The 25012-nt window shown below is 27.1% G+C and overlaps 1 protein-coding gene across 1 annotated transcript; it reads left to right on the plus strand.

Annotated features, from left to right (window-relative positions):
* Nucleotides 1–3285: 3285 nt before the first annotated feature.
* LOC142329186 (uncharacterized) lies at nt 3286–24742 on the plus strand. Its single transcript, XM_075373582.1, has 9 exons — nt 3286–3543; nt 6582–6651; nt 7671–7888; nt 9666–9827; nt 11021–11134; nt 14909–14990; nt 20087–20125; nt 22475–22573; nt 24471–24742. Exons 1-9 carry the CDS (start codon nt 3286–3288, stop codon nt 24608–24610), a joined length of 1182 nt encoding a protein of 393 aa, XP_075229697.1. The 3' UTR covers nt 24611–24742.
* The last annotated feature ends 270 nt before the right edge of the window (nt 24743–25012 follow it).

Consider the following 25012-nt stretch of genomic DNA (forward strand, 5'->3'; position numbering starts at 1 on the left):
CGTTTTCCCTTTTTATTTTTTCCATTTTACCCTCTTCCCTTATACCTTTTTCTATTTTTCCCTATTTCCCTTTTCCGGTTTTTCCCTTTTTCCCTTCTCCCGGTTATCGATTCCAGTTAGTTTTCGATGAATTTCGGTATAGGTTCTAAGCAGAAATCATGGTAAAGTTTTTTGTTATTCCTAATTTAAAAACAAAGCCTTTTCCGGACACATGTTTATTATGAACTTTTTTCATTATTTTAAACATAGAAATACAGCTGTAAAATTTAACAGCATTCTTCTAGAGTACTCACACACTCATTCTGTCGATGTATTAATATTACTTATTTGACAGATGTAATAAATTACTTCATTTCATGCTTTACCTACGTTTTTAATATCAACCAATTTTTTTGCATCTGGCATCTTCAATTATTTGCTTTACATATTCTAATTTGTTTAATTCCATTTTAATTTAATTATTTCTTAATTAAATTTAATTTAATATTATTTTATTTAATTTTAATTAAATTTATTTAATCCCCTTCCTCTTTCCCCATGTCCCCTTTCCTTTTCCCCTTCATCATTCCTCTTTTCCCCTTTCCATTTCCTTTTCCCCGTTTTTCCTTTTTTCTTTTTTCCTCTTCTTCCCTTTTTCCCTTTCTTCTCTTCTTCCCTTTCATCTTTTTCGATTTTTCCCTATTTCCCTTTTCCGATTTTTCCCTTTCTCCCTTCTTCCCCGCTCGTAAATCGGTCCAGTAATTATTTAGTCTATAGCGGACACACATATCGGAAACATTGCAATGGAATCGTAAAATATTTAGTATAGAGTATGTTGCTTTTACGTCCAACAGATAGCGCTGTTAACACGAAATTTGGTTTTTTATCGATTTGAACCCATTAAAATCAAAATTTCGCAAAATTCTTTCTTAGTGAACGCCTACTTAAATATACGAAGGTACCCTGAAAATTTCAAGTCTCTACCTATAATAGTTTTGGTTGTATATTGATTATGTGAATCAGTCAGGACATTCTCTTTTATATAAGATATATATATATTTATATAGATGTAAAAAAAAATATAATGAGAAATTAATATTTAAATTTGTATTAATTTTTTTAAATACCCTACTGGTTTAGTCATAATAAAGTAAATATTAAAAAAAAATACAGATTCATTTATCAAATGTGTCTGACATGTTTTTTAAGAATACATTGTCTCATCAAAAAATAATAAGCCTAATTACACTTTGATAGCTCCCATGTCTGATCTCATGAGACTGACTGTCCCAGAGATTGAGCAAAACCCAACAGTCGAAGTACATCAGCAACACAGAAACATTCACATTTAATTAAAACTTCTTCTGAAATCAAAACAATACTAACAGTATTTAATCCTGAGTTCTGTACTATTAAGAATAGTTGTAATAACAGCTAACTGGTGATGATGCTAAGCAATTGCCACAAAAAAATTCAGGAAGTAGTGAAGCTTTCTTGTTTAATGGTGTAACTCAATGTTATATCATTTATCATTCTAAAACTTAAAGTAATCACAAAATATTTAAATCTATTTTGTGCTAATATTGCATTTTTTCATTTTATTTCAATATTTTTTAAATAAAATGAAGGCTTATTTATTTTTTATCTGTAATGTATTTGCTGAAATATTTTTTTACATTATTAATTGTCACTGGTTAAATAGCGTTATAAAACAATAATACTTTTTTTAAATATTAAAAACTAGCATTTTGATTTGCTAAATATATTATTTTAAATTTAATTTTGAGCCAGTGTTACTTGCTTAAATATACTGAAAAGAAAGCTCCATACATATTTGAAAAATCTGGAAAAATTGTTATGTCCAATATTTATGAAAATTTATCTTTAAGTCAACCTCTGTGATATGAATAAAAAAGTCACACTGTGTAAGACTTAACAGAAATCACTGAAGCAAGAGATACATAATTACTTAAAGAGATCTTCTGCGTGAACTATTTTTCACAAGTGTCACTAATAATTTTTTTTTAATACATACTTTTATAAATATGGTAATTAGTTTTATTTTTATTATTTTAAACTTTTCATGAATTTTTACTGCTGTCTTTCCACCCTAAACAGTTTTTAAAAAAATGTTTAGTATCATCTGGACTAATGGTGTTACAATCAAGTTACACTTGCTTCTATGGGTATTAAAAAAGCAAAACCATTAATAAGAAAAAAATGTTTTAGTTTTGTTTATGAAATGTACTTACATTTATAATTTTTTATTATTTTTTGCAGAATGAATTAAAAACATTTAACTCTGTGAAAAATTAAATTAATTGGATAATCAATGACAAAATAAAATAATATTAATATTACATAAAAATGAAAACAGAAACAAAATATTTAATACCAGAAGGTAATTTAGATTTTGAAAATCGAATAAATTCATTTGGTGATACAACATCTGACGAAATGACATTTAGTTACATTTTTACAATGGTTGGAGAAGAATTATTACAACAAAAAGTGTATAATTATAATAATAAATATCAAAATAATGAAAATATAAATGGAAATTTATCAAATGATTCCAATTTTAATCAGTATCAAAGAGATAGATTAAGTTCAGTTGCATCCACAATAGATGATACTGGTTCTGATGATTTTTTTATAAATAATGATGGTGAACACAGTTTTCGACCTAGAGCACAATCAAGCTCAGATACTGAACAAGATTGTTATATTATTGATCAAATATTTTCAAAAGATGATGATGATGATGATGATGATGAAGATGATGATAATGATGATGAAGATGATGAAAATGATGATGATCTTGATTGTAATAATATGTCAAAATTTAAAAGCTGTTCACCAAATAAAAATATGAATGATGATTTAAATTATAAATCAATCCATTTACAATTAGATAAAGTTCACATACCATTTGAAACTAATTTACATGATGATAACAAGAGAAAAGAAAATAGTTTCATACAAATAGTAGATGAAGATTTATTAAAAGTTTATGATAGCGATGAAAAGTCATCAAATGTTAATGAAATGATATTAACGTTATTCGATAATGTAAATGAGATCAAAGATAATAATAACGTAAATGAAATAAAAGATTTTGAACAAAATAAAAATTATAGTCAGTGTGATAGTCAAAATATTAAAACATTAAATAATGATCAGACTTATAATATTAAAACAGAGAAAAATGAAAATTTTATAGAACAAAATAATCAAACAGAATATTTTACAAAATGGTTTACAGATGAAATATCTTCACTCAAACAAAGTACATCAGAATTATTAATGATTGACTGTGATGAATCAGTATCTTCATTAACAATTAGCGAAGATTCTTCATATACAAATAATAATGTTAATAATAGTTGTAATAATGGATTTAAAGGATTCAAAACATACTTAAATACACCAACATGTGTAAACAATAACAGCAACAACAACCCCCTCCCACCAATTGAAACAATGCTACGGCAAGGTATGAGAGGTGCATCATTCAATTCCATGATTCGGAAAAATTGTTCCAGTCTCCATTTTAAACCAAAGGTAATTTCTTTTTAATTTTGTAGTTTTAAAAGTTTTTTTTTCTATACTTTAATTACTATAGAATTTTTTAAAGTTATAAATTAATAAAATATTTTTGTGAAGTTTTTAATATCTGAAAAGTTATTTTAGTAAGGCTCAATAGATCCAAGCCTAGAAAAAACAGTAATTTTTTTTTAATACCAATACACGTAAACATAATACCATGATTAGAATAAAATCATGATTAATTATTAATTATTTTTATTAAGTGTGTGTGTGTGTGTGTGTGTGTGTGTGTGTGTGTGTGTGTGTACATACACATTAAATTCACACTTAATTTGTGAATTTAATGCTCAATTAAATTCACAGATCTGAATTTAATAGAATATTAAAAGATTTGAATGACTTCTGGGATGAATGGGATACCTGCAGAATTACTGTGCAGTGTAGGTGAGGAAGTGATATATAGATTATACAGACTGGTGTGTAATATTAATGAAAAAGGGAAGTTCTGTCAGACTTCAAAAAGGGTATTATTGTCATGATACCAAAGAAAGCAGGAGCAGGTAAATGTGAAAAATACAGAACAATTAGCTTAACTACTCATACATAAAAAAATCTTAACTAGCATTCTGTACAGAAGAATTGAGAGGAGACTGGAAGAAGTGTTAGGAGAAGACCAATTTGGTTTCAGGAAAAGTATAGGGACAAGGGAAGTAATTTTAGCGTTCAGATTAATAGTAGAAAGAAGATTAAACAAACACAAACCGACATACATAGCATTAATAGACTTAGAAAAAGGCATTTGAGAACATAGACTGGAATAAAATGTTCAGCATTTTAAAAAATTTGCGGTTCAAGTATAGAGATAGAAGAACAATTGCTAACATTTACAGGAACCAAACTGCAATAGTAATAATCAAAGAACAGAAGAAAGAAGCCATAATAAAAAAGGGAGTCTGACAAGGATATTCCCTATCCCCGTTACTTTTTAATTTTTATATATAATTAGCAGATAATGATGTTAAAGAACAATTTAGATCCGGAGTAATAGTTCCAAGTGAAAAGATAAAGATGCTTTGATTTACTGATGATATAGTAATTCAAGCTAAGAATGAAAAAGATTTAGAAGAAACAATAATTGATATGGATGAAGTCCTACGCAAAAACCAATGCATAAAAATAAACAAGAACAAAACAAAAGTAATCAAATGTAGTAGAAATAATGTAGATGGACCACTGAATATATAAATATGAAGAGGAAAGATTATGAAGATTATGGAGAATTCTGTTATTTGGGAAGAAGAATTACTAAAGATGAACGAAGCAGGAGCAATATAAAATCCCGAATAGCACAAGCAAAACAAGCTTTCAGTCAGGGATATAATTTGCTTACATCAAAAATTAATTTAAACATCAGGAGAATATTTTTGAAAGTATATGTTTGGAGCATAGCTTTATGTGGAAGTGAAACTTGGATGATCAGAATACCTGAGAAGAAAAGATTAGAAGCTTTTGAAATGTGGTGCTATAGAAGAATGTTAAAAATAAGATGGTTAGGCTAAGTGACAAATGAAGAGGTGTTGCAGCAAATTGATGAAGAAGGAAGGATTTGGAAAAATATAGTTAAAAGAAGACAGACTTATATGCCTCATATTAAGGCATCTTGGAATAGTCACTTTGATATTGGTGGGACAGGTAGATATGAAAAATTGTGCAGGCAGGCAACATTTAGATTATGTAAAACAAATTGTTAGGGATGGAGGATGTAGGGGGTATATCGAAATGAAACGACTGGCAGTTATTAGGGTATCTTGGAGAGCTACATCAAACCAGTCAAATGACTGAAAACAAAATGTATGTGTGTGTGCACTTGTGTGTGTGTGTGTGTGTGTGTGTGTGTGTGTGTGATTTTATTAAATGTATTATATATATAACTACTGTTTGAAGGAATACTGAACTGGTATATTTCAATGTAAAGCCAACAAATCAGGTGTATCTGATTTGTACTTGTACACAAACTTCAGTGCACTTGAGTATCAAGTACACCTGTACTTGATAGTACTGACTAAAATAATTTTGATAAAATAGGGTGAAAGAATTAAAGAATGTAGAAAGATAATAGAGTATCTGAAATGTGAAAAAGAGATTGAGAATGAAAAAAAAGGAAAAAAGCTTAGATGGTTTACCTTACTTAAAATGAACAGATTAAACATATAACCTGAAAGATATAAGTGACTAGATAATGAACATTCAGTAAATTGCTGTACATTTTGTAGCCAAATTTATGGATTTGTTAATTTATAAATAGGATATCACACTAATACCTTTTTTTTGCTTTTATATAGCCTTATGATAATGAAAATGGGGAATTTGGTCACCTGAACTGCAGACAGACATGGCAAAAGTCAACAGTGAATGATATGAATTGTAACATAACAGACAATCAGGTAAATATTTATTTGATACAACATGCATGTGCAAAAACACACACCCATTAATAGGCAAACACAATAGTATGTTCACTTACACCCGTACAATTGCTTGTGAGTATATATAATGCTACATATTCTGGCAGATAAAAAATCAAATTGTTCTAGGTAAAACTTTAATTGTAGTAGAAAAGACAGGTTAACTTATTCAAACTTTATTTATTGTATATTTATTGTTATAGTAAAATTTACTTGGAAGTAAAGTCAAGAATTAAACAACACAGTAGTATTATGAAGAAGCAACCCAATAGTAATTCTGAATCTATGATTAGAATTATAATGAAAGAGAGGCAGCTGCAGTATAAGGTTGATTTCTGTCTATTTTATTAGTGCAGTAAAAATTTTCTATCAGATAAAATGTTTTGCTATTTTTTTCAAATTTTTTTCTTTAGTAAAAGTAATTTATCCATTTTTAATGCATGTTACATAGAATAAAATTTTAAAGATATTTTCAAACATTTTAACAAATATTTTTCCCTCAATTTTTATGATATTATTTTATTTATTTACTGTAATTCTATATAATTTATGTCTGGTTAATTGAATAACTGTTATTTCTCTACACAGGTTGTTGTTTCACAATCAGAAGGAGCTGTAGTTGATATGCTTCCAAGAGTGAAAGAAGATGTTACATCTGGTATAGCATTATTTTTTAAACAATTTTTAATAATTACAAATAAGAAAATCATCTCTGTTGAATATTTATTAACATGAATAAATTTCTTTCAATTTTGAACAGAAATTACATTAAATTTTCAAACAGAAGTAATTCTGTTTTAACAAATACAAAAAAAAGAAATCCTGAAATTGTCCTGACTAATTCCATGTTTAATAAATTGTTTCCAATATGGAGAAGTTTACCAGTCCCGATACATAACTGAAAGTAAGCGACAACAGACATGGTTTTCTTTTGAGAAAGTAAACTACTGAACTAGAAGGTAACTACTGTATTTGCTGTTGTCATTTAGTAAAAGACAACAGCCGAAGTGCATCATGAGTATTAATGAAAATTTTCTACATAAATTTAATCTAATTATTAATTAAACTTATTAATTTGACTGATTTGATGCTATTATAAATCAATTAATACTAAACATCAGGAAATAACTTGTATTAACTTTTTAATGTGAGGAAGCTAGAGTAGCTCATCACCTACAATTGCCCTTGAAAAACCTCTGTAACCCTTGTACAGATATTTTTCATCTTAATCAGTTCAATTCTCAAGTTACAATAAACAACAAACAAAACATATTTACCAGGAGTAAGTTAACAACTTTTTATAAGTCAAATAAAACTACTTGTCTTTTTCAAAGTACTGAAGCTTACCGTGAAATCATATTAACATCAGATTGATAACTTGGTTATTTTTTATTTGATCTTAACAGTCATACAGACTTTCCTTTAAATTTGTTCATGATTTTATACTTGAGTTACAATTTCATTCATGAACTTCAGGTTAGCCAGGCCTACTTGTTTATTTTATTTTTATTAACCTGTTGATTTTTTAACACATAGTAATAGTAAAAGGTAAAGGTAGTAATAGTAAAACTGTTTTAATTAAAATATTCATGTCACTCTAGATTTACTTTTTTTTATGAACTGTTTTATATTATTATAACTCTTAATTGAGACATGTTTATTTTTATATATTAACAGGTCTACTGGAATGCAGATGGGAAGATTGTTGGGCACTATTTCAAGGGCAACCTGCATTAGTAAGACATATTGAGAAAACACATGTGGAATTACGGCGGGGAGAAGACTTTGCTTGTCTCTGGCAAGCTTGCCCGAGACGCACACGACCATTTAATGCTCGTTATAAACTTCTTATACACATGCGAGTTCATTCTGGAGAAAAACCAAATAAATGTCCAGTAAGATATTTTTTGATGTTCTTTTCACATATATTGTTGTATAAATTATGTATAAGCAACGAAGAATGTAGCAGCAAATATACAAATTGCTCTATATAAAGGCAAAGAGTTTTACTACCTTTATTTTCAAAACATTTCATGTTATTTTCTTAATTAAAATGTACCCTTACTTAGGTAAAGATATATTTTTAAATATGTTTTCTACTTCTTGAACTGGATCATAAATAGTTGATATACATAAGACACAGAACAGAACTTATTTTAATTATTATATGTGTGGTCATTTTTTGCTTTTGTTTCATCATCCTCTCCAAGTTCACAAACTGCATTTTATAATTAAATTTTGTTTGTACAATAACCACTTTAGTCTACATGCAAAGATTTCACTCATAAAATTATCTTTTGTATGCTCAGTAAACAAAAATAACACCTCCAACTGGCTATCTTATAATCAATAAGTTCATTATCCAAAACTCTTCTATTATAAAATAGTAAATATTTAATTATTTAATTAGTAAGTATTTAATTGTCTGGAATGAGTATATAAAATAGATGGAAAGACTGTGGTAAGTTTTCTTTAATTATTATTCAATGTTATTGTTTTTGCAAGTTTAGTAAGTTTAGTTTTAACTTTTACTAGAATTGGAGTCAGATTTTCAGTTTTGTCAGTAGCTTACGGATCCCTTAGGCTTCAAACTAGCTGAGCAATGTAAATTCAGTAACAACAACCAACAGTGACTGAGATGTGGCTGTTCTGTATTCATTGGCTTCAGTTCAACTTGATTAGGTGATCCAGAAATGAGTTGCTATTACCCGCAGCCAATACAGCTGCCATAAACTAGAGTAGAGCATACATTGTAGTATACATTAACATTGTTATGATTGTCAAACTTTGAGAAAACAAAAAGAGATAGCAGAGACTTCTGGGAACATTCTGCGGAATGTTGTTGAGTCACTGGTATTTTTAGCTTTGTTTGTTTGTCTCTAGCTAAACTTAGAAAATCCTTTTTCTAGAGTATTCTTCAATCCATACAGGATACATTTAAGGTTTCTTCTTTTACATTACCTTCTGCACATATATACTGCACAATAAGTAAAATATTAATAGAATACATAAAAATGTAAAAGTGATTTTTAGCATATTGGTTTAAAATTGTATCCAACTTGAAAACTGGTTATCAAAAACTTATCAAAAAAACAAATAATTTATTAAAAATTAATTGCTTAAATTTTTTTGTTTAATAGTTTTATTAAATCACCATTTTGAAAAAAAAAATTGTTTAACAATATATTTGTGATCTCTTTGTAAGTACAGTATTTTATGGCAGCTAAAAGTATACATCTATATAATCTGAGCATGTACACATTGTACTTTTATAACATGATCCTTGAAAAGTTTCATTTTGGAATAACCACATTTTTTTGGTTCTTCTTTTTATAGTATAACTTCTGTTTCAACTGACACATTTTATACATTATTTTGGGCATTAAATCTTATCTTTGTATTAATCTGATATCATGGGAAACCTTACCAGGTTCTTCATACTGAAAACACTACATCCTGAAGAGCGATTGCATTTGGTACCTGATACAGAGACTGCCAGTGGGCTGGTTCAGAAAATTCAGAGGAGTTTCCTACATGGTTATTTCACTATAAGTAATTCCTAAAGTGCTAAAGCTTAGCCTCTTAGCTTTCCCATTCCCCCAAAAAAAGAAGTTCATAATTCTTTGGAGAGAATTGCTGATAATTATGTCAAATATTTTTTCCTTTTTTTAGTTTCAGGGCTGCTTAAAAGCATTTTCAAGACTTGAAAATTTGAAGATACACCAGAGATCTCACACTGGAGAAAGACCCTATGCGTGCCAATTTCAAGGATGTCCAAAAGCTTTCAGTAACAGTTCTGATAGAGCCAAGCATCAACGAACACATTTTGACACAGTAAGTACCAGATTTAATAATAAATGGAAATCAAACTTTTCTTTACTATTAAATTCATGATATTATTGCCCATGGAACTCCATATAAATCTTATGAAAACAATTTACTTCATTAATTAATTTTGTTTTTAAAGTATCTATGTTAATATTTTTCTCAACTTTTGAAAATAGTTTACCCTATAATTGTTATTTAAAAGTTTTTTTAATGATTCTTGTTATAGTTACATGTTGGTTTTCTAATATGATAGCAATTTTTAGGTAATATATACAGGAAGGAACTCTTCATCTAGATTAATCAATGTCAACCTTACAAAGATTGGTAATCAAATCAATTCAGTTTTCAGATATAATCTTCAAGCCTTATTATTTCAAACTATACAGCATTTTGCTGATTCCTTCCAGACTTAATTTTTCCTGTATACTACCTCACTGTAACCAAAATTTCTTACCTTGAATGAAACCATTACTTAGAAGTACTAATATATAGTCTATAACTATTCAACCCCAAAGATGTTGAACAATCTATAATAGCATGTGGGTTTGTTATGCAGCAGATTAGCCCTTAAATTTTCCCTGGTGGAAAAGGCTTTTGATTTCTCTGAAATAGTTGAAGGCTTCCTGTAGTCATTGCTAATTATTGCAGTATGTTACTAGATGAAATAAGGATAAAGGTGGTACTGTAACATTAGAAATACCATACATAATACATTCACTTTATTGGCAACTTCCTTCACAGAATTTGTTTTGCTGATCTAGTGGCTAATGCTTGAATCTCCACATTTTACCTAGAAGGTTCCAAGAGAAAATTTCTGTACGATATTCCCAAACAAAATCTTCAAACTTACATGGTGAATTAATCACCTAAAAAAAAAAAAAAAATTAATACTCATACGTTTGTGGAGTCACAGTAGACAAATTTAATCAATCTAAAAATATATTTATAAATTTCTTCTTAATCAAATTCAAAATTTATTTTTATATGTTATGAAATTGTAATGATTTCATCATTTTTTTTTTTTATTCTGAAAACTTTTGAAAATCATGAAAAGTAGATATTGCAAATATGGCCACAACATGCCCTGAGTACAAAAATAGCAGTATCAATTAAATCTAGTTTTATAACTTTCTTTATATAACTATATAAATGCTGTAATAATTTGTAATTATCATTACATTACTTCTCTTTTTTTATAGAAACCATATGCATGTCAAGTGATTGGATGTAGTAAAAGATATACAGATCCTAGTTCATTAAGAAAACATATTAAAAATCATGGAGGATTGTCAACAGGAAGAACAAAAAAACTTGTAAGCAATATGTATTATTTAATCTATAAAATTGATGATAAAAAAAATTTTTTAATGTTTCTCTAAGTGTGATACCATTTCTTAAATTGCTTATTTTGCATACATTACAGATCTGTAAATACAATTTTTCTATTACCCTTAGTTTTAAATAAATTATGCTTCAAAAAAAATTAAGGAAGAATATAGTTAAAATCTGTAAAATTTATAATTTTACCTGTGTTAGAATGATTTTGCTGATGGTTTTCTTTTATAAATAGCCTCAGGCACATCCTGAATTATGTCCAACAGTAATCGGCTAGCATGTTACTATTCCATTTCCCTTTATAGAGGCTTTCCATCACCGAAATGTCTTAGTGGAAATGTTCACTGTGTTCATCACTTACATTGCCGATTTTGTCCGGGAAAAAATCTAGATGTCAGTGGAGGAAATGTATTTTCAAAAACATATTACACCCCATAGCTCTGTATGAAGTAAGAAGTTGATTAACAATATTGTGGTAATTGTTGGATTTTTGTTTGCCGAGAAAAGTTTTGCAGACGTCTTTAAATGAATCCCAAGCTGCACTTTCTACATTATTTAACATTGCGTTAAATACATCATCTTTGACCAACTCTCTTATTTGAGGACCAACAAATATTCCTTCTTTAATATTTCCTTCACTTACTTCAGAAATTTCTGCCTGATGTACAAATATCCAGGACTATCCTTCTTCATTGCTTTTATAAAATTTTTCATTAATCCTAAAAAAATTTAAAAAAATTAATTCTAAAAATATTTTTTTGGGTTCAACTAAGGGCTCGTGAATAATATTTTTCCCATTTGAAGTTAAATTGTCACATTTCTTCCACTCTTTAATAACATTTATCCCTAGCTTGGCTGTTCCATTCGCAAAGAAAACACATGTACTTAGTTTAGCCTAACTGGATGCCTAACAAAATAGCTATAACTTTCAAATCACCATATATGTTCCAGCTATGTTTTTTATAATTTATTTTTGCAAGAACGTCTTTCATCATATCGTATGTCTCTCAAATTAATACCATAAGCGATTTGTATCATATATTTTTTACCATTGTGTAGTAGAACCACTTTTAAACTATACTTGGACGAATCTATGAAAAGGTGACAGTCATCAGGTTTATGAACTAAGTGCAACATAAGCTCATCAATATTTGTGCAATAAACCAAATTATTTTCATCAATAAAATACTGAGAAAGTTCTTTTTGTCGGCCTCAAAAGCCCAAAATTTTTGTATTTTTTTATAGTAAATTCCAACCTTGCATTCTTGATCCTAACAGTTCAGCTTGATTTTTTGATAAATTTAAATCCCTAACCAAGTATCTAATTCACCTTGTGGTATAAGATGTGGCTTATTGGAAGATAATTCAAAATCAAAATCATTGTTGTCTTCTTCAGTACTGCCTGATTCTTCATCACTGCTTTTGAAACATACATTCACAGTGGCTCAGGAACTGGAATAATTTTACTGTGAGGTACAGACCTGATTGTAGACTGCAATGAAGCATATTTTACAGTATGTTTAGATATTTTAGAAATTTGAGACACACTTGTTAAACAAAAGTAACAATCGGGTACATGATCCTTTGGTTCATGCCAAGTCATAGGCACACCAAATGGCAAAGCCTTCTGTGTACCTTTCAGCCATCCCCTTAATACAGAACAATTAGTGCATACTATATGAGGAAACCACGTCTTATCCTGATCACCAATTTAACACTGAAAGTGCAAATGATATGCTTTTTTAATTAAAGCCGTAATGTTTTTTCTATTTGATTTTATAGTAAACTTACCACATACATAACAAAAGAAATCCACATCATTTACACAATTTTGAGGTGTTATGACACTGCGCTGTTAACAAACTTAAGATAGCAATAAGACTGAACAAAATTAATTCATTCCTAAATCCAGTGCATAATACAAACAACACAGCTGTGTTTTCAGCTGCACGTTTTGACCTGCACAGACATGATTAATCTTATTCCTGAAGGCTCAATTTTCAGTATTAAATATGATGTCATAATATGTGATTATGGCATGATTTAATTCTTGTCTAGTATTGTTTATTTATAGCTTACAAATTATATTAACAAAGTTAAACAATAAAAAATGGGCTAACAAAACACAATATAGGAGCTTAAAATGCTAACTGTACGTTGAAAAATGAAAAAATCCTTTAATTAAAATTTAAACAATTTTCAAAAGTGGTGGGTGATAGACAGATTTTGAGTTCATAATCGTTTTCAGCATCAAAAAACAGATTAAAATCATGTATATTAGAAAACAAAAATTATGTTTATCAGTGTAATTTATTCATATTTTTTTTATTATTACATTTTATGTGAAATGTTTAAGTAAACTCATGTTATAAAATACTTAAGGTTAAACATTAAAGGATATGTGGTGGTGTTTCATTCATTATGAAGATATACTGTGTAAAATTTTGTTTTGATAATAATGAAACTATATATCAATTTTTAACTTTTAATATATATATATATATATATCATTATTATTATTGTAATAATTTTAATTATTCAGTTGATTGTAAAATTCAGTAGAAAATAAAATTAAAGTATTTTCTTTTATATTACCAGTATTACACTGATGAATTTTTAAATCCTAACTAAGAAGAAAAATTAAAACCTGAATTTTAATTTTTCTAGTGATAAGTATATGTATAAATATATACTAATCAGTATTAGTAAATATAATCCAATTATTCCCATTAACACATTTTTAAATTTTTATTTTTTGTCTTCTTCATTTATTAATAATTTCATATAAATATCTTCATGTACTTGTAGAAATTCCAAGTTTTATAAATCTAGTTTTCATACAGATTTGAAAGGGGTATTTTAGGTACAGATGAGGGAAATATACTCTTGCAGTGCTGGGGTAGGGTGAAATATACACATGAACTTACCTGAGGAGTGTGTGTGTGCGTGCATGCGCACGCGCGCATATATAACTTTCTGCAGGCAGCAGATGCTACATTCCAAACATGACCTCTTACCTTTCTATAAGATTTAAAAAAAAATACTGTTTCTTGTAGATGAAATTATAAAGTGCTGTTTGTTATAATATTAAAAAATAATAAGTTAAGTCAAATTTCAGTAGACACAACACTGTCAAATGATGCAAAGTGATTGAAAAACGAACATTGCCTTACACCACATAACAGTTCATTTCTCTCCCCTTAGTATATACTTCTACTCCAGCCACTCAACACATCAACACCCTATACAAAGGCAAGCAAAACAAACCACTGTAAATCATACAAGTAAATTTGGAAAAAATTAGACTTCCTGTAACTTATTATTTCTTGTTGTTATTATTTTTAAGTATTAAACTGAAATTTAAACACTTCTTTTTATTTATCATTAATTACTTATGTAGTTTAGTTGTTATTATTAAGGTTTTACCATAATTTTCCTTCATCTAGGCAAAAACAGTGGAGCACCATTTTTTTTTATCTGCAGAATAAGTTGTACTTTTACCCATTCCGAACATGATCTATGTAAAGTATAATTATGTACCAATGGAATATTTTTTATTTTAAATAGTTTTTTATACATTTTTATAAACTACTGTAAAAACAAATCCTCCTTCTTATTTCCTCTTACAACTCTTTCATATCGTACTTTATATAAATATTTATTTATTTATTAGAAAGTGGCTGTAAGGACATAGTGTGTCATATAGTATTTTAAAGGGTTATAGTAGTATTTAATATTTTTATATATTTCAGGTGGCAAGTGAACCAATTGTCTCACCAAATGAATTAAAGGCTCGACAGCATTATGAAACTGCTACATCATTGCCTTCACCAGGTATATTTTTTTCTTACAAATTTTCTCTTTTTAAAAAAAGATATTATTTGTTCTACTTCTACCAAACAATAATAGAGTTTTCTAGATCATTATAACCTTTTTGTTTGGATTCATTATACAATTTTTTTTTTTTACATCTTTATAATTACTGCATATTTCTATGTGAAATCAGTCATAATTGAAGTTACATATAAAATTATACGCTTTCATGAATAAAGTACAAGTCTCTTTGTCTATATAAAAAAATCCTTTTTGGCATGCTGAAAGGCGGAGGTAGAATTTCACCGATTCTAAGTAGGGAATAAAAAAGATTTCCTCCTTAAAGTTAAGAAAAACTTCAAACTCAATACTCAAATACTCAGTATAAAAATAATTGCATGTGAAAAAAAGTTTCACATGTTTAGCATACAAGCCCCATCTTCTTACAATTCCAGCAAAATGTTGGTCATCCCTTGCTATAAGGGTTGGTCATATCAAAAATTGTTTCAGAAAAAAGTTTTAAGTAATATTTATAGGACTAACGTCCTTTAAACTTTAAACCGATTTGATACTATGCCTATTAAGGGATGTATGATTTCTTTTGTTTTCAAAACCCCATTTTTCCCACCCTCTGGGCCAATGGTTGGTGATATCAAAAAACTTTAATAAATTTTAGGCCCTTATCCAAAGAATAGTAGGAACTTCAAATGAATTCGATATTTTACTTTATAAGAAAGTTATAGCGATATTTTGTTTTTTTTAAAAAGCCCCCCATCGTATTTCCACCCCCATGGTCCGATTTTGGCCGTTAACAAACTAGACCAAGATTTTGGGTCGTTATATTTTATGTGACAAATTGAAAGTGACTGGCGCAAAATTACAGCAGTTATAGTGTGCACAAATAAGTGAAATACATTTTATATATATATATTTCACTTTCTTGTGCATATATATATATATATAAACTTTTGAACTAATGGTGGTTTTGGGGTGTGGAGGATGTGAAACGCAAAAATATGCTGAAATTTTCTGGAAGTCAAATCATGGTACCCATTACAATAGGTAGCTTTCTTATGAAATCTTCCTAAAAATGAGACTATTACTATACACTCTATATGTATGTTAAAATTGCTTACTATATAAAATTCACAGAAACTACATACTAAAATATCACAAATTAAAAAAAAAATTGTTAAATATGCATTTTTTGAATTCTGATCAGAATAAGTTAATTTAAAGAAAATTAATTCTTTACACTTCATCACTCATTTTTTTAAATAAGTTTAAGCAATATAAAACAATAAAAATATCATGTTGTATATGCATTACTAAAATAATATTGACAATTATTATTAATTTATTTACATAAATATGTCATAAAAATATTGTTTATTATTTTTTTTTTTAATTAAGCTGATGATGTGGTTCGAAAGCAACAGAATGTATAGTTTCTTTTTTAAGTAGATTTCACAAGAAAGCTACCAATTGTAAAGATTACCATGATTCGACTTTGGAAAATTTCGACTTATCTTCACGTTTCACATCCCCCAGTCACCAAAACCACCATCAGCTCAAAAGTTAATAAATACATTTATCTATATATATATATATATATATATATAGAGAGAGAGAGAGAGATAAATATTGATTATAAATACACAAAGTTTTCTCATATATATATATATATATATATATATATATATATATATATATATATATATATATATATATATACACAGAGAAAATGGTGGGCTGGCTATACTTTTTCAGATTTCACTTATAAAACTAAACAAAAAATAACCTTAGGAAAAAGGTGATTTCTCTTCTTCATTCTTCCCTGTCCGTCATTTTGTTATTTTTATGTAAAGATTTATATCTCAAGTTCAGATAGATGAATCATATTACTATTTGGTAAGCATCTTAGTAATAAAAATTTTGAATTAGCAAAAAATCAGGACTTAAAAATCTTCACAATTACAAAATGGTGGCCATGTTTGTTTTTTCAATCTGTTATATCTCCATAAATATTAGTTATATCAAAATTTATGTTATTGTCTAAAATCATTAAGGCTTTTATTTTGAATAAAATGATCTTTTATGTTTGAAAATCGGTTAAAAAATAGCCGAATTATGGCACAAAATAAATGTAATTATGTGTCGTTTTTCATAACCACTTTATGTTAAATTCTAAATGTTGTTGTTTTTATTTATTGTTAATTCTAGTATTGTAAATTAGTATCAAATTAAGTATTAATTTTCTCACAATAATAGACCTAATAATTATGACACAAAATTACATCAATTTTCTCCCCTTGAGTTAGTTAACGGTCAAAATTGGACCATCGGGGTGGAAATGGCGGACTTTTTCGAAAAAAAAATATCGCTATAACTTTCTTATTAAGTAAAATATCGAATTTATTTAAAGTTCCTACTATTCTTTGGAAAAGGGTCTAAAACTTATCTACGTAAAATTTTTTGATATCACCAACCATTGTCCCAGGGGGTGGAAAAATTTGGGTTTTGAAGACAAAAAAAATACCTCTCTTAATAGGCACATTATCAAATCAGTTTAAAGTGGTCCTTAGTCCTCTAAACATTACCTAAAACTTTTTTCTGAAGCAATTTTTAATATGACCAACCCTAATGGCAAGAGATGACCAAAATGTTGCTAGAATTGTAAGAAGATGAGGTTTGTCCTATGCTAAACATGTGAAACTTTTTAACATGCAACCATTGTTGTATTGAGTAAATTTGAAGTTTTTCTTAACTTTAAGGTGGAAATCTTTTTTATCCCTTACTTAGCACTGGTGAAATCTACCTCCCCCTTCCAGTGTGCTGAATGGGATTTTTTTTTAATGTGTAATCAAGCTTATTATTTTTTTAATGGTAGGTTTGTAAATTATATTATCATATAATTTTTTTTTAAATATCTTAGTAAAATTGACATTAATGTTTCATAATCAGCTTGTTTTCTTTTTTTAAATAAAATTTCCTGTTTGTTCTAAACACTAATAATATGCAACATAGAATAAAGTTACAAAATCACTAAGTTTTAAGAGAAGGTATATTTGTTTAATTTTCAACTTGAAAATTGTACTTGAAATTATAGGGTTCCTTCATCTAATAAATAAATAATAGATCCATTAATCAACATGATTCATTTTATTTATTTTGAAATTGTTTTTTTTAAAAATTTACTGAATAATATTTTTCAAATAATCAGTTTCAAATTCACTTAATTCTATCACTTAACTGTCTCGCCAGCTCTTAGCTGTGTAACTGATAAAAGTAGTGATTGATTACATAGTAAATCTTAGGTTACATTATTTGTGTAGGCTTAACTTATCATCTTTAATCCTACTATTAAATATACATTATAAATTTAAAAAGAAAAAAAATCAATGTTTAAAAGTAATACCTTATTTCAGCCAATCTATATAATGAAAATAATATTGTTCTCACTTACTTTGTGTAATTAAAACAAAGGTATCACTTCTCAAAAATTAAATTAAATGAAATGTTGTTTTTCAGAGAATCTGTTAAATTATACTTTATATTCAACTACTTCACATAATGTATACTTAAAAATTTGTTATTTCCCTAAATTTAATTACATTATTTCCATGTAATATTTATTACTTAATTTTTTCATTTATGACTTGTTTATAATATGCATATGAAACATATTTTCAGATTTATCCTTTATTGAAATATTGTACATAACTGTGCTTACAGTAAATTTTTTCAGAGGAAATTACATGGTTCCTTCATCTAATAATTAGATAGTAGATTCATTAATTAACATAAGCAATTTTATTTATTTTGAAAGTGTTTTGTGTAAAAAATGACTGAATAGTAATTTTTTAAATGTTACCTTGTTTTGTTACAATATCAAATTTATTTTTGAATTGCATCGTTAACTTAAGTGAAATTTTAAACTTTGAATAACTTCTGAATTATGAATCGAAAAAAATTTAAATGCTTATCTACCAGGTTTTTCATTTATCTTTCTGTTCGTTTGTCATATCTGTTTCTTGAAATCACTCAGTTAGTTTTCATGAATCAAACATAAAGTAATTGAGTTGCAGTTCCAATTAACACATTGACTTCTGTGATGATTACGTCATTCAACTGTTATTGCTAGATTCTACAGATTTTAATATAGCATATGCCAAATTTACATTGTTTTAAAAAAAACCACAGGGCAGTAGTGTAGTAGCATTTCTTGGGTAATAAAAGCAGAAGCAGATTAATGATGCATCTATCTAAAACTGAATATTATTAATCTGAAGCAACACCCCATTTCTTTCAGTATACAACTAACATGAGCTAAGGATTTTATTCATTCCTCACAAAATTTAATGATAGTCATTCTGTAATTGGAGAAGTCAACATGAAATATCAGTGCCCTTCAAATGGCTAACTTTTGTATAGGTTTTCAACCAAATCTCTTTAGACATCTTAATGCCTTAATTTGTGTTTCAAGAGAAATACTCAAATCATTAAAAAGAAATTTTCACGAATGAACTTTCATCTGCATCTTAAAGAACTACCTACTAGTTTTCATGAAAAAACAAACATTAATATAATGGAATTGTTTCTTGTTCCAACTCAATTTATTTTTCCCTGAGATAAACTCACTCAATACAGTAGATTTTTTTCTTGATAATTATTTGAGTAATCATTTAATAAATTATATTGTAAAGAAAACCCCAAAAAATAAAACAAAACTTTTGTCTAAAAAACTTTAATTTCATCTTTGGAAAAAACAGAAATTCTGAAAACATCTTTAGATCATTTTCTGAGTAATTTGAAGTTTGCATAAACAAAACATCAATTTTTTATCTTTTCAATTTTGACTCATTGTTTTTACCATACATTTGATTCATCTAACAATAAACAGAAAAATATTCCTGATCTGTCTTATGATATCATTTAAGTATTTATTTTTATTTATTTTTAATTTACATAAAATAAGAGAAGGGAAAGAAACATATTTGTGTTTGTAATAAGATACAACCTTTTTAGACATATTACTGGAATTTTAATAAGAAAATAGGTTTTTTCAGATATTTTCTAAATATTCTAATTTTTATTTATTAAGATTATCTTTGCAGCTGTTCCTGAAAGTTCACCCAAAGTGGAACTGAAGAACGGTGAGTTATTTAAATATATGAGTACAAATAATTACAATTTAATATTTAAGTAATGAAATTACCTCTAAGCAATACCATAGACTGCTTGCTGTCCTACTTTTCTTTTAATTTATCATAATCTTACCTTAATATTTGTCAAACTTTGATATTCAAGTAATAATTAATCAGTGGTTAATGTCAAATATTTTATAAGGAATTAGATATATTTCATACCGATAGTTTATAGAAAAAAAGTACAGATATAAGCATAATATTGAATGCTGTATAATATACTTATAACCATGCAACATTTTACAATATAATTTCTGTGTTTTAGCTAATATAAAATTTTATGTCTGTAAAAAATTATTTATACATTAAAACCATAATTGTAATTATTTGAGTGAAATGCATTTTGGTTTTTTGATTGATGGTCAAAATTTACTGTACAATAGAAATTGCTATTTTGACCAATCTTTTTAAGTCAAGCTAGGCAAATAATAAATTCAGAGTTATAGAGGTAAAAAGAAAAATCATATTTGAAGTATTCACTACGCTGGCCTCCATGGCAAAATGGTAGCATTTCAGCCTTTCCCATGTTTGAAATCTGGTCAGGTGCATGCAGCATTTTTCATATGCTGTAAAATTTCTATTCCATATCCCTATGTAAAAGCTTTAAGCTTGTGTCATGAATCAATCATTAAAAATAAAATGCAGAAAGGAGTTTAATTTTTTAAATATTTGAATATTATTTTTACATTCTTGCAATGTATTAATTAAATATCATTTACATTCTGGAATATTTTAAGGGGTAGAACACTCCTGGTCTTTTATTAATTGAGTGTTGGAAAATGTAATAAATTTTGGTCATAAGTGAGAAACTTACTAACAAATTTGAAAAAGAAAAATTGAAAAATGGTTTCTTAGAAATTAATGATTGCTTTTTTGGAAAGAAAGTAAATAATGGGTTGTAGTAACTTTTTAAGTAGATGCCACATCAGCTATAGTGGATGTTGAGCCTGATATTACTCTTCCATTATTTTTTTCTCATTTTGATATCACTCCTACATCAAATCCTTTCTACACCTAAATAATTTAATTTTCTTGACTTTATGGTCAACTAACATCATGAATAGATAGATATTTTGATTCTTTTTTTACATTATTTAATAAAATACTTCTTTTAAATTCAGCATAAACTACAACTCTTATTAAACATGTTCAAGGATTAATATGTTTAAATATGAATGAATGGATTTTAAAAATATATATATTTTCAGCTTAAAAGATTAATTAAAAACTAGTATGAATGTATGAACTTTCGAAATATTAACACTCTGTGGCATATTAACACCAAATCCTGTATAAAACAGGTCAAAGACTTTATTTGATAGATTCTAAGGTACTAGCTATTGCATAGGAATAATTCTCTTATTACAAGAGTTTTCTTTAATTTTTTCTGTGTTTTCTTCAATTGTCCAGTATCTCTGATTAATATTATTTTATAGATAGGTAATTATAACATTTTTATTTTATTGGTAGATAGTTATTTGTAATCTATTTTTGCTTAATAGCTATTTGCAACATTCCTATTCTAATTTTTTTTTTAACAATAGAATCATAATTTTTATTTATGTTATAATTTAATAATGAGTAACGACTCGGCCTTTTGTGGAACTGTAACAAATTCAAAAATTTGAATCTGTATATATTTGCTAAATGCATTATTGTATAATATTTTTCTTAATTTGTTTATTTAGATACTTAAAATTTTTCAGTTAACCAATATAAAAATATCATTAAATGTTTTTGTTAAAAATTTAAATTTTCTTAATAAGGCAATATTTAAATTCAAATTTAAAAAAATATCTGCCATAATCATTTTATTTAATTTAAGGCCCATTAATTATCTAAACCTTACATTTGGCATTTGGCTTACACTTCAGTACCAGGTAATCCTCTTTATTTTTTCAAAAAATGATGATAAATTTTTCTGGTTAAAGTTACAGTTGAGGAAAAAGTACATTTTATTTCAATATGAGGAGAAAAGGTTAACTAACTTGAATTTAAAACAGAATGCAAGCCTCATTAAATCAACATTTAATGATGGAGGTTGGCCATTAGAATTTAGAACTTAGGGACATTGCCTATTACCTTCCAGGAGAGGATCTTTATGAATGTTGCTAATAGTGCTATCTATGACTGAAAATTCACATCGAATTTTCATACTTATGAAACAGAACAGATAGTGAGTGTGTGCATGTGTGGGCACATACGTGTATTTGAGTCCTCATTTTTGAAAATAATTTACTACTCAAACATTTTCAATATTTCAATTAAATATTTAATATAGATTTAATATACTTGCAGAACCAGAAATCAGTAATGAAGTACCAACAATAACAGATCTTTCAGATGCTATGAACGAATACATACCATATGAATCAGTACATCACTTGCTTGATGAAGGTATTTTTGATATTTTTAATGTTATTTTTACATATAGGCATAATTTTCTCAACTTAATAGAATATTTGGAATCAATAAAAAAATTTATCTTATGGTTTTCAAATTTTAGAGACCTTTTTTATAAGTTAAAAACCAGATTCTCTGACCTAGAGCAACAGCATTTTCATCTTTCATCTAGAAGATTCTGAATTCAAACGCCAATCAGGATTATATTTCCAAATGCTGGCCATGAGCTAATTATTTTTTTGATGAATAATTTTTTTTTATCACTTAGAGTAAATTCAATAAAACTTACAAAATTTTTTTTACTAAAGATTAAACAAGATCTACTATTTATGCAGAGTTTTTTCAAATTTAAAAAAAAAATAATAATAACTGGGGGCTGTGGATCTTCCAAAGTAAAAGATATTTTTATTTTACATTTTATTTATCTTTTAATTTTAGAATGATGGTGTAAATTAATGTTATAGATATTTACATTTTGAATTTATTTGATGTTGCAAATATTTTTATGAGAACAATTGCAGAACAAGAAGTGATAATGGATAAAGAACGGTATAAAATGTGTAACTACCTATTACATAATGGTAACTATCACCAACAGTTATAATGTATGAGTAGTTAACATTAGCAGGATTCTGAGGCGACTGTGTTAAACTTTTTAGCGTGGACTGGTCGTCTTGAGGTGAAAAAAAAAAAAAAAACATTAGCAGGATAATAAATGTAAATGATACAATTATCTTTATAATATTATAGTGTGACCGATTACTGATAACTATTTATTGATACCAATTTTTGTAGGTTTGAACTTTTGCTTACTTTAATTTAGCTGTTGGGGTTTAAATAATAACACTGTATCAGGAGTAGTTGTGAAATTGAATAAAATCAACTGCTTAACAGTAATTGGGGTTATGTACTATTGTGAGATGATGTAATTTAAAATAAAATAAATTATCTGTTTAACATATTCACTGTTAATAAGGATTTGCATTTGAAATGGCGCTCATACTTAATAAATCACTGAGCATATTTTGAACCCTTATAACAAAATATAACACGATACAATGTGAATTCAAATACTATATGCTATAGCAATTAGAACATACAAAGGTTTAAAGTATGTATATATAATCAACAATAAAAATCTATGTCCTGCACAAGACAATAAGCTACATTTTACAACTTGATTCACATCACCTAGAATGTCTCACTAAATTACATCCTGAAAATTGAAGGGTATGAAATAAGGATAAAATTCTAACAGCTAAAGCTATGTTTATTAAACAGGTTTTCGAATATCGTTAAAATTAACCATGCTGAAGCAATTTCACTGGCGTAGAAGAACATTTATTATTAGTTAACAAGTATAGAAGTTGGTGCAACTTAAAATTAAAAGTATAACAATAAACAAACAAAACATTATGTAAGAACGAACAGAAACATAATACTTTCAAAGAACCTAAAAAATTTATTACCATCAAATCTTATTTAAATTAGGAGCAAAATAAGACACAAGTTATACCTCATTCTTATAATACATTTATTTAGTAGAGAGCATATACTTTTATTTAGATAAAGAAACTTTTATGTTTTCCTCTTAAAAATTGATTGTAATATCTTTAATAGATAAAGAAAAAGCAAAAATGATTGTTGATTAATCAACATTTTATCAGTGACAATAATTCTTCATTCATATACATTCAGAATAAAAATAATATTCGGAAAAAAATACTTGTAATAGTAAAATATTTCTCTACTTTGATATTAGGAATCAAATGGTTAAGGAATGTTCTACAGGAAAATAAATCTAACATCTTGCATGCTCATTTCAACACTTTTTTAAAAGAATTACAATGAAATATAAATTAATTTTTTTTCTCATGAATTTCTGTTTCAGACTGTGTTGACCCAAGTGGCTGGGAAGAAGAAATGAGTGCAGAAATTGAAAGGGAATTCCTTAGTTTGACTTCAGACTATAATGCATCATTAATGGATGTAAATGAAGATAATGATAACTGCGAAAATGATTATAGATGATAAAATACAATTTCTGAGTTGTTTTTATTATTATTAATAAGTAAAACATTTAAATTTTATTAATGTTACTTAAAATTATATATAACTTTATTCCCTTCTTTTTTTATTTTTAATTTTGATATAAATTGAAGTAACGCTGTAAAGATCAGTTCAAATATTTCTACGTAATAATCATAAATAAAATATTGGATATAATACTGGATAAAGAAATTATTATTTCATCCTTAATGATGTAAAAGGATAGCTTCATGAATACTTTTAAAAAAATCTCTGGAAATTGAATTCTGTTAAAAATAAAAATTAATTTTTGAAAATGTATTTTCTATTATTATAATGAAATAAAAGTATTATTTTTAACTTGAACTGAACTCATTATAAAGTACAGTATAATATAATGAACTT

Source organism: Lycorma delicatula, chromosome 8, assembly GCF_047948215.1.
Source record: "Lycorma delicatula isolate Av1 chromosome 8, ASM4794821v1, whole genome shotgun sequence".
NCBI lineage: Eukaryota > Metazoa > Arthropoda > Insecta > Hemiptera > Fulgoridae > Lycorma > Lycorma delicatula.

Excerpts from the sequence above, each read along its gene's own strand:
- LOC142329186 (XM_075373582.1), top strand. The coding sequence starts at position 3,286 with ATGATTGACTGTGATGAATCAGTATCTTCATTAACAATTAGCGAAGAT. Across the intron at positions 14,991-20,086 it reads TACATCATTGCCTTCACCAG|CTGTTCCTGAAAGTTCACCC; the intron begins GTATATTTTTTT and ends TTATCTTTGCAG. Across the intron at positions 22,574-24,470 it reads ACATCACTTGCTTGATGAAG|ACTGTGTTGACCCAAGTGGC; the intron begins GTATTTTTGATA and ends TTTCTGTTTCAG.